The sequence below is a fragment of the Prionailurus viverrinus genome, unplaced genomic scaffold (genome assembly GCF_022837055.1).
Source record: "Prionailurus viverrinus isolate Anna unplaced genomic scaffold, UM_Priviv_1.0 scaffold_45, whole genome shotgun sequence".
Taxonomy (NCBI): domain Eukaryota; kingdom Metazoa; phylum Chordata; class Mammalia; order Carnivora; family Felidae; genus Prionailurus; species Prionailurus viverrinus.
The window spans coordinates 3431023-3442366 of record NW_025927610.1 but is presented as its reverse complement, the minus strand read 5'-3'; the positions used below and the strand labels follow the sequence as shown (position 1 = coordinate 3442366).

General features: G+C 51.1%; 1 protein-coding gene across 2 annotated transcripts in view; it reads right to left on the bottom strand.

Annotated features, from left to right (window-relative positions):
* Positions 1–245: 245 nt before the first annotated feature.
* Positions 246–11344, bottom strand: part of RNF212 (ring finger protein 212) — a 37176-nt gene continuing 26077 nt past the window's right edge. For both annotated transcript variants that reach the window (XM_047847282.1, XM_047847283.1), the window contains 3 exons: positions 1078–1150; positions 661–824; positions 246–479 (listed from right to left, as the gene is read on the bottom strand). In XM_047847282.1, the coding sequence (XP_047703238.1) occupies positions 442–479; positions 661–824; positions 1078–1150 (275 nt within the window). In that variant the 3' untranslated portion in view covers positions 246–441. The remainder of the gene's footprint in view (positions 480–660; positions 825–1077; positions 1151–11344) is intronic.

Genomic DNA, 11344 nt, shown 5'->3' with positions numbered 1-11344 from the left:
ACTATTAATCAGATATCTCATTTAGTTTTGCCTTTCCAGTGAAAATTATTAAACAATTTTTTTTTATTATTAAGGTTTATTTATTTTTGAGAGAGAGGGAGACAGAGCGTGAGCGGGGAAGGGGCAGAGAGAGAGGGAGACACAGAATGCGAAGCAGGCTCCAGGCTCTGAGCGGTCAGCACAGAACCCGACGCGGGGCCCGAACCCGGACCGTGAGATCGCGACCCGAGCCGAGGCCGGACGCTCAACCGACCGAGCCACCGATGTGCCCCGGAAGTTCTAAACACATCACACGACGCCATCCCAGGTCATCAGAAAAATGCTTTATTCAACGGCGTTACTTCATTCCACGCAGACGCACACACGAGCACGTTTACTGCCTAACGCACACACGCCAGCGCCGAGGGGGCCCGGAGGGCCAGGCCGGGGACGGGAGCTCGTTCACCTTCCGTGCGGGACTCCCTCGAGGCCAGCAGACCCTGCGGGAGCATGGACAGCCGTGACCCCAGGTGGACACGCCCGGGACCGCCACTCACGTCTCAGCCACTCACCAAAGCGCCGCGGCACGACCGTCAGGAACGTGCAACGCGTCGCGTCTGCTTCTGCCACACACGCGCGCGTGCGGGAGAAGCAGCTGCCCTCGGAGCAGGGCACACTTGCCTGCGTGCTGTCTCTGCAGCAGTGCGGAGATGCTGATGGGCTGCCTGGGGGCCGCTGCCTGGGAGCCCCCCAGGCTGGGCGAGCCCCCTCTTCCTGCTCGGCCTGGGGCCTGGGGCGCGGGCACCTGGGACAGCCCCTTGCCGGGGACAGGCAGCGGTGGGACCCTAGGAGTAAACCCGACAGACACAGAATCCTCAGCGACAGCCCCCCCGCCCCCCTCCCCCCCCACCCGACCGCATCAACCACGCCCCCTCGGAGCTTTCCAGTTCTTCGGTTTTAAAAAGCAAAGCATGAAGCGGTCTACACGACATAACCCTGCTCGGAACACACGCAGAGGGGTTTAAGAAGCAGTACACAAAGGTCAGCGGCATGAACTGCAGTGAGTCAGGTGCTGGACACCTGGGGCGGGGACACTACCTGAGGGCCTGGGGCAGCTCCCTGTGACTTGGCGTCGGGCCGAGGGGCTGAGGGCCGCGGCGGGCGACGCTGCCTGCGGTGGACAGGAGCAAAAGGTGAAGACAAACACAGAGGCCCGTCCCTCTGCCCTCGGCCGCCCCCTGCCACGTCCCCGACCTCCCGCACCCACACCCTTCCCGACCGGGCGGACGCACCCACAGGACTGGAACGGAACTCCTGGGATCCAGTGCTGTGGCCCCCGTGCCCGGCAGCTGCCCAGGGCACACCCGGACCGGACCGCCAGCCCCGCAGAGCCTCCGCCCGACACTGAGCTCTGGGCCGCAGGCTGGGCTGGGGAGGGCACCTGGGATGCAGACGGCTCAAGACGTGTGCGGAGACCTGCTCTCTGTCCTACTCTGTCCCTGCTCCTGTCACTCAGAACCACTGGCAGGGAAAAAGGCACTTTCACCAGCTTCTGGCTCTGAGTCCCTTAGCCCCAGGGACCGGCTCTGGTCTCCGCCCACACCGCCAGGCTCCCGAATTTCTGCTGACATCCTCCGTGCTAATAAGAAGCTTCTTTGAAAGACGCAAACAGCCCCTGGCACGCATTAGTCACAGCAGAGAGCAAATCTGAAGACTGCTAGTGTTTAACACCCGAATTCCTTTGCATCCAAATCTTGGAGAATTTGAACAGAAGAATGGCAGGGAGAGCAGGGAAGACAGCATTGAGGCTCCCCGTGTTTCCTTTCACATTGAAGAACCCGGATCAGAGAGGGGCAGCGCCTTTCCCAGGGCCGCACGGCACCCGGTGGCCAACAGGGACCTCGTGTCTCTGCCCACCGGCCGTGCCGCAGCACAATGGCTGAGACCAGAGACGCAAAATGACTCGTTACTTATCTCCTGTGTTTTATGATGGTTTGACACCACGGGGCCTTGCTTATTCTGGGAAGACCACCCCTCCCGGGGCTAGCTGACTCCCAAAGAGTAACGACTCGTCCGTGAGCTGGCCTGTGACATGAAATCTGAGTGCCCAGAGGTGCTCCCCATCACCTCCCCGCTCTGCCCTACCCCCACCCCCAAAACTGCTGAAATGATCCCAAGTAGCCAATCCCAAGCCGTCCTCACCGCCCACCACTCTTTCCCGTGAAGACCAGCCTCCCTGCTCCCTCTGCCCGAGGGCACCTGTGGGGCGTGCCCGCCTCCGGCTGCCGGGGGTGTGAGGAAAACCTTGTCTCCTGGTGGGCTGGCCACACAGCTCATCAGACAAGTCCCGGGACATTTTAACGCTGGCGCAACACAAACGGTAACGGCAGGTTACGTGCTCAACGCGCTACAGGCCACGGAGAGGGAGTCTTAGTTACTCTTTGCGGGACTCGTGGCGATGACGGTTATCAGCAGAGATGAGGGAACCCAGGCCCCCGGAAGTGAACTCACAGGGGTTTGGGGTTGACGCCCCGCACGCGGCAGGTGGGAACCTCGTGACACACGGGGTCTGAGCGGGAACCCCAGAGCAGGGCACGACCGAGCACTCGGGCGCTGGGGCGTATCCCCTGCTTCAGCCCCGCTGGGACCGGGCGCTCAGACCGAGGCTGCCCGACCGACAAGACGGGCAGCAAGTCAAGGCCCGTAGCTCCTTTCCAGAAAGCCATGCCGTTCAATGAGGTTAGAAAGATTTCCGTTGGCAAACGAGAAATTTGCCGTTTAGAGAGGACAAGTTCCCTTATCCAGGATACGGAAAACCTCATCGGCCTGTGGCGGCAGACGGACGAGCCCGCGCTGTTTCCTGAACGAGGCACCAACGTGCCACCGAGGCAGGTGCCGGCGGGCGGTCGCTGGGGGAGAGGGGTCCCGGGCGGCGGAGAGCAGGGCGGCTGTGCCCGGGGCAGGGGGGAGCTCCCCGCTCCATCAAGCGCGCCCGTGGGGAAGGGGCCCAGGCCGCGCAGAAGCCGGGACCAGCCGGACACAGACGTGAACCCCGGCACGGCCAGCCCACGGGGGCAGCCGGCAGCCACACGTGGACCGGGTGGTGGCACAGCGAGGTGGGGACAGCCAGGGGCGGGCGGTGCCGAGGCGGCTCCGGCACGAGAGACGAGATGGTCTTAAGACGACAAGGCCGGAGGGCTCCCCGCTCGAGGAGGAAACCAGGGCGGCCCAGGGCAGCATGACTCAGGGCCGACTTCTCACCGGGCGGCAGCAGGAACCTCCACGGGCTGGACGCGGTGGCCCACGGAGCCACGTCCAGGGAAGCAAGCCTCCGAGATGCACACGAAGCGAAGCCACTCAGACGCGGACAGAGACCGGGAGAACCCACCGCCAGTTGCCCTGCCCTACGACGACAGCGCGCTTCAGGCCAAAGGGAAAGGAGAGCGGCCGGTAACGAAGCCCCGGAGGCGGTCAAGTAAAGGGTGTGTGTGTGTGCCTTCGTCTCAAGACCTTCAAGAAACGGGAGTTTAAAATCATTCGCGTGCCGTGCTCCTGGGTAACACCTGTGGATGCCGTATGCGTCCCCACAGCACACGTGGTTATAGTCAACGAGACGGCACGCAGCGGGGGAGGGGTGTCGGGGGACAGCGTTGCCGAATCTCACCACAGGTAAGTCGGCTTTCCCGTCAAGTACGTTGCGATGGGCGCGCGGCCTAATTCCTAGGCGATCACGGAAAATAAGAACACGTTGCCGGAATATCAGCCGCAGGATCGAACGTGTGTCGATTCAGTGGGCTCGGCCACCCTGACACAGCACCCCAGGCCGGGGCCGGGCTTTACCAGCGGACACGGTCCTGGAGGCTGGCTGGCGTCCAGGAGGGCCTGTCCCCGGTTCCCCGCTGGCACCTTCTCTGTGCGGCCTCACCGACCTCTGGGGCGGGGAGCCAGTGGGCTCCCCGGTGTCTCATTTCTTTGTTGCTGTTTTACGGTTTGTTGACATAAATACAACGTGCTTTTTCCCCCTTCTTCTGGTGTCTCTTCGTATAAAGACACCAACCATATCAGACTGGGGTCCCACCCAAGGACCTCATTTACCTCTTAGAGGCTCAGTCTCCAAATACAGTCATGTGGCAGGGGGTTAGGGCTTTAACGTGAATTTTGAGGGGAAACGATCCAGCCCATAGCAAAATCATACACTAAAAATATTTAATGCGAAAAAGGCAGCTAAGGAGATACAGACAACAAATCCCAAGACATACATAAAATAAGAGCAAAATGGCAGACATATATCCAAACATACTAAAAACTGTTAACTATCAGTGGACCAAGCAGTCCAGTCAAGAGGCAGGGATTTTAAGAATGAAACCAGGCAAGAAGGAAAACATCTCATACTGTCTGCAACAGGCACACTTTGCATTCAGACACAAATAGGCTGAACATTTTAAAATGGGAAAAGATACGCTATGCAAACCGTCACCAACCTAAAAATTAAATGAAGAAAATCCCACCATCAAACATAATTACTGAGGCAGGAACGTATCAGTAGAAATGAGACCTGTACGCTGAAAACCGCAAAAGATCCCTTGGGTAAATCAGAGACATGAGAAGCGAGGAGACGTCACCAACGGATCCCGAGACTCAAAACTCTTAAGATATCAGTTCTCCCCCAAACTGATTTGCAGATGCAATGTAACTGCTATCAAAATCTTAGCAGGATTTTTTGGTAGAATCTGACAAATGGATCTTACGATTAACGTAAAAACGCAAAGGACCTAGAACAGCCAAGATTATTTGGGTAAATTAAGAACGAAGTCAGACGGCTCCCACTGATTTCAAAATTTACGGTAAAGCAAGAGTAAGAAGATGGTATTTTGGGGGCGCCTGGGTGGCTGAGTCGGTTGAGCATCCGACTTTGGCTCGGGTCATGATCTTGCGGTCCATGAGTTCGAGCCCCGCGTCGGGCTCTGTGCTGACAGCTGGGAGACTGGAGCCTGTTTCAGATCCTGTGTCTCCCTCTCTCTGCCCCTCCTCCGTTCACGCTCTGTCTCTCTCAAAAACAAACATTAAAAGATGGTATTTTTGAAATTTTTATTTATTTTTAAGTAATCTCTATACCCAACGTGGGGTCAAACTCATGACCGTGAGATCATGAGTCACATGCTCCACCAACTAAGCCAGCCAGGCATCTCCAGGAACACAGTATTTTCATGAGTGGAAGAGAATACAAAGTGCAGAAGAATACTTTGACAGGACCGACCAATTAACTTCAATTTCGGACTTTTTATATGCAGAATTACAACCGACTTTTACGTACGGATCTTGTATCCTACAATCTTACCAACATTGTTTATGATTCCTAGTATTCTTAAAGATCCCTCATGATTTTCTGCACACAAGGGCACACCGTCTACAATAAAGACACTCTACTCATTCTCACCCAATCGATGTGCCTTTCACTTCCTTCTCTGGCTTCCCTGCACCGGCTGGAGCCCTCAGTGGATGTCGGACAGGAGAGGGGCTGTGGACTGGAGGCATCTCACCACGTCCCCGGTCTCAGAGTACAGCATGATCCCTCTCAACAGTACCTGGTCAGCCCTGGGCTTTCTGCAGATGCCCTTTACCTGGCGAAGAGGTTGCCTTTTATTACATGTTTCTTGAGAGTTTCTACAGTGAATGATTGTAGAATTTCGTCAAATTATCTGTTGAAAAGCTCTAATGTTTTTTAGGTCCTTTATTTCAACTAGTATACTAATTAGTCGATCTTCAGATGTCAAATAACCTTGAATTCATAGGATAAATCCCACTTGGTGATGGCATACAATCCTTTTCCTAGGTTGCTAGATTTGATGGCCTCATATGTTTTTGAAGAATTTTGTATCCACATTCATAAGGAATACTGCTCAATTATTTTTCTTGTGCGGTCATTGGCTTTAAGATATTGCTGACCTTATGAAAACTGGAAAGTGTTCAGCCCCCTCCTACTTTCTAAGAGAACTCATATAGGACATTAGCTCGTTAAATGTCACATAAAATTCACCCATAAAGCTATTGGGAAAAGGGCTTTTCTTTATGGAAAGATATTAAAATTACTAATTCAACTTCTTGATGGAGGTCTATCCAGATTTACTATTTCTTCTTGAGGTGGTTTTGATAATGTCTTGATAGGAATTTACTCATTTCACGTAAGTCATCTACTTTGGTAGTATAGAAGTATTCACAATCTTCTTATAACCCTTTTAATATCTGTAGGGCGTATAGTGGTACTCCTGATACTGGTAATTTGTGCTTTCTTGGTCACTGTAGGTAAAAAGTTTACCAATTTTGCTCATCTTTTCAAAGGACAAGCTTTAAGCTCCACTGCCTTTTCTCTGAGAGTTTTCTATTTTATACATTTCAAATTTATTTCGCTGTAGTTAACTCCCTAAGGTGGAAGCTCACTGGTTTTAGGTCTCCTTCCTTTCTCATGCATTTTTTTTTTAAACTTATTTTTGAGAGAGACAGAGCAAGTGGGAGAGGGGCAGAGAGAGAGAGGGAGACACAGAATCTGAAACAGGCTCCAGGCTCTGAGCTGTCAGCACAGAGCCCGACACGGGGCTCAAACTCACGAACTGTGAGATCATGACCCAAGCCGAAGTCAGACGCTCAACTGACTGAGCCACCCAGGCGCCCCTCTCACACAAGCACTTAAAGCTATACATTTCCCTCTAAGCACTGCTTCACCTGCATCTCGTATATTTTGATATGTTGTATTTTCTTTCATTCATTTTCTGGTGTTACTAGAGATTTTTTTCTCCTTGATCCATTAAAAGCTATAATTGTGTTAATACTTGTTTTATTATCAGATTTTCCTTCTGCTGACTTCCAATTTAATTCCACTGTAGTCTGAAAATACACTTTACGTGATCACGATCCCTTTAAAGGTGTTGGGACTTGTTTTGCATCCTGGTATGTGGCCTACCCTGCAGAGTCCCCCTTTGCCCTGGCAAGGAACGCACGCCGTGCTGCTGTCAGGTGGGGGACAGTGCCGTTCACGTTACTGGAGCGGGGAACTGAAATACCCAAATCTCAACTGTTGAATTAACCATCTCCGCTTTTGTCAGTTTTGACCTTATGTACTTTCCATTTTGGTGTGTCTACACTAATAATTATTACGTCTTCCTGGTGTGTTGACCCTTTAATCATCATGAAATGCCCTTCCTGGTCTCTGGCAATATTTATCTTAAAAAACCTGCTTTGTCTGATGTGAAAATAGCCTCCCTAGCTCTGCACTTGCTATGCCTTTCCCCATAATTTTTCTATTTGTCTCCTTGAATCTACAAGTGTGCCTTCTGTCAGGGTAGCTCTTGTGCCGTCTGACAATCTCCGCTCTTCCACTGGGGTGTTTAGCGCGTTCACATTTAATGTCGGCCCCGATGGATCAGATCTGTGTGTGGCCACGATGCTATTTGTTTCCTTTTACCTTCCTGGTCTAGCTGCCCCATCGACCTCTGAGAAGAGAGCACTGAGATCTCTAAGACCGAGTCTATTCCTTTCCTTCTCGTCTGCTTTTGCTTCGTTAATCGCCTCTGTTGTTGCGTGCGTACCGCTGAGACGTCGCTCGTCTCCAGAAACGTCCTTTGTCCAAAACCACTTTGTTCGTTATTCACACCGCAGCTCCAGCTCAGCTGCTTACTGTCCACACGGTGCGGTTTCCACCCTGTCCTCCGCTTCCTTGTGCTGCTGGATTACAGGCGTCCGGCGGACAGCGCGTGGCTACAGCTTCTCCACCCGGTCTGACGAGCTCTGCCTTTTCACCGGTCTTTAGTGTTCGTGATGAAGGGAAGCATTGATAGGATCTGGTTCGTACCTATTCTGCTATTTATCGTCTACGGTCTCATGTGTCTTTTCCCTTCTAGTCTGCCTCGCCTTCTTTTGTGGCAAACAAATGCCTTTTAATGCAATATTTGAATTCCTCTCGACTTAACTGTATCTTTGAAGTCATGTTTGTTTGTGTTTACTTGAAACAAATCGACTTCCAGGTAAGGCTGACTTCATTCTGCTGGGCTGTGTCACCTCTGCTCCGACGCGGCCCTGTCCCCCGCTCTGTGCGTACCGCCCCAGGTGCTGGTTTGTTGTGTTACACTTGCCACTTCCACCAACTCAGGTCTGCAAAGTACCAGAGAATGAGACCCTGTTCCCTCCAGTCCCGTCAGTGTGTATCCTCCGCTCAGTGCCTCCCATTGGATTTCCTGTAGGGCAGGTCTGCTAGCGACCCTTGTTTGAGTTACTCTGTAATGTGTTTATTTTGTCTCAACTCGATTTTTTTAATGTTTATTTGAGAGAGAGTGAGCGTGGGGGAGGGGCACAGAGAGAGAGAGAATCCCAAGCAGGCTTCAAGCTGTCAGTGCAGAGCCCGATGTGGGCCTCAATCTCAGGAACCGTGAGATCACGACCTGAGCCGAAATCAACAGTCAGAAGCTTCACCAACTGGGCCACCAGGCACCCCTGTTTTGTGTAAACTTTTAAAGGAGAATTCTATTAGATACAGAATTCTTGGCTGACCCAGGCCTGGGGGGTCTCTCAGCCTCTGTTAGAATTGAAGGTCTATAACTCTTAAAACTGCTGAAGACAGAAAAGACAAGGAAAGTGACTGAGACACAGCGGCTGTATGAGATGTGGGGTATCCTCACAGGGGACTCTGAGCCCGAGAGCAAACAAGGCTTCTCAACGGTCAAGGGCAGAACCATGCTGACGCTGAGCTGCCTGCAGGCTGGGCTGGGGCTGTGAGTACCCCTGTCCTTTGTGGGGGGGCTGGGGCGCCATGCCTGCAACATGCTCTCAGTGGTTCAAAGAAACACGGACTATAAAGGGTAGGCAGCAAATGTGGCAAAATCTTAACAGTTGGGGAATCTGGGTAAGGGGAACAGGGAGTTTCTCATACTTTTCTTACCATTTTTCTGTGTGTTATTTCGGAAATATTTTCAAAACAAATTATAAAAACACCAGGTTGGGATACTCATATTACAATATATCTCAAAAGACACTGTAAAGATTTTGGAGAAACATAAATATTAAGAACTAGAATAAAATGATATAGGTATGGAAAAAATCTGTCCAAGCAGAAATCTGGAAACAAATAAAAATTAACAGATTTGAGAACATAAAAATGTTAAGCATTTATGGCACAAAAACAGACACTCAGATCAATGGAACAGAACAGAGAACCCAGAAATGGGGAAAGAATATCCAATGGAATCAAGACAGTGTCTTCAGCAAGTGGTGCTGGGAAAACTGGACAGCAACATGCAGAAGAATGAACCTGGACCACTTTCTTACACCAGACACAAAAAGAAACTCAAAATGGATGAAACACCTCAAAGTAGGACAGGAAGCCATCAAAATCCTCGAGGAGAAAGCAGGCAAAAGCCTCTTTGATCTTGGCTGCATCAACTTCTTACTCAACACGTCTCCAAAGGCAAGGGAAACAAAAGCAAAAATGAACTACTGGGACTTCATGAAAATAAAAAGCTTCTGCACAGCGAAGGAAACAATCAGCAAAACTAAAAGGCAACTGACAGAATGGGAGAAGATATTTGCAAACAACATATCAGATAAAGGGTTAGGATCCAAAATCTACAAAGAACTTATCAAACTCAACACCCCAAAACCAAATAATCCAGTGAAGAAATGGGCAAAAGACACGAACAGACACTTCTCCAAAGAAGACATCCAGATGGCCAACAGACGCATGAAAAGATGCTCAACATCACTCATCATCAGGGAAATACAAATCGAAACCACAATGAGATACCACCTCACACCCGTCAGAATGGCTAACATTAACAACTCAGGCAACAACAGATGTGAGGATGCGGAGAGAGAGGATCTCTTTTGCACTGTTGGTGGGAATGCAAACCGGTGTAGCCACTCTGGAAAACGGTATGGAGGTTCCTTAGAAAATTAAAAATACAACTACCCTATGACCCAGAAATTACACTACTAGGCACTTTTCCAAGGGATACAGGTGTGTGTTTTGAAGGGACACATGCACCCCCATGTTTATAGCAGCACTATCGACAACAGCCAAAGTATGGAAAGAGCCCAAATGTCTGTTGATGGATGAATGAATAAAGAAGATGTGGCGTGTGTGTATATATATGTATATGTATATATATATATGTGTATATATATATATATATATATACATACATATATATATACAATGGAGTATTACTGGGCAATCAAAAAGAAGGAAATCTTGCCATTTGCAACTACGTGGATGGAACTGGAGGGTATTATGCTAAGTGAAATTAGTCAGAGAAAGACAAATATCCTAGGACTTCACTCATGTGAGGAATTTAAGATACAGAACAGATGAACATAAGGGAAGCGAAACAAAAATAATATAAAAACAGGGAGGGCACAAAACACGAGAGACTTAAATATAGAGAACAGAGTTGCTGGAGGGGTTGTGGGAGGGGGGATGGGCTCACTGGGCAAGGGGCATTAAGAGGACACCTGCTGGGATGAGCACTGGGTGTCATATGTGGGGGACGAATCAGTGCAATCTACTGAACTCACTATTGCACTGTATGCTAACTAACTTGGATGTAAATTTGAAAAAACAAAAAAATGTTAACCATCTAAACTTAAAAAAAATCCAATGTAAAATTAAACAGCAAATTGGATAAAAGATGGCTATCCTTCATCTTGAGGATTTCATACACGTGAAGGACAAAAAGGAAAAAGAGAGAATTCACAGTCAAAACCAAGAAATGGCTAAAACGAGACACTCAGGATCACAGTCACAGCATGAGGACCTGTCCCTTCCAGGCGCATGGGGCAGGACACGCACGAGGCAGGCCCCCCTCCCCCGTGTCACTTCTCGATTCTGATCGATACATCTGGAAGCATTTAGGATGTTCGCTGCGTTCCCTTTGGAAACGTGCGCCAGGGAGAGGACCCAGTGAGGTCCGGGGTCCCACAAGCCCCCGCCCGGACAGTGAGGGGCAAGAGGAGGGAAGGGCGCAGCCAGGCTGGGCGGGCGGACCCCAGGGTTCTGTACGGAAGGGAAGCGGGGCAGGAAGCTCCCATTCGTGCGGCCTCCACGCCTGAGTCCTGTGAAGGCAGATGTGACCCCCACAACCACGCGGGAACAGCGCACGTGCCAGGGCCTGCAGGCCCTGCCCTGCTCCCCACAAAGGTGAGTGGCGAGGCAAGAGCCGGCACCTAAGGGGACCGCGACCTCGGACACCACGGAAACACGGCATCAACGTGCGTCACGAGTTCTCACTGGGGTGTGACAAGGGGCTCCATCCGGGGGAACTGGCTCAACTGGGAAACTCCATCCATGGCGGTGGGGGGTGGGGGAGGGTGGGGGGAGGGG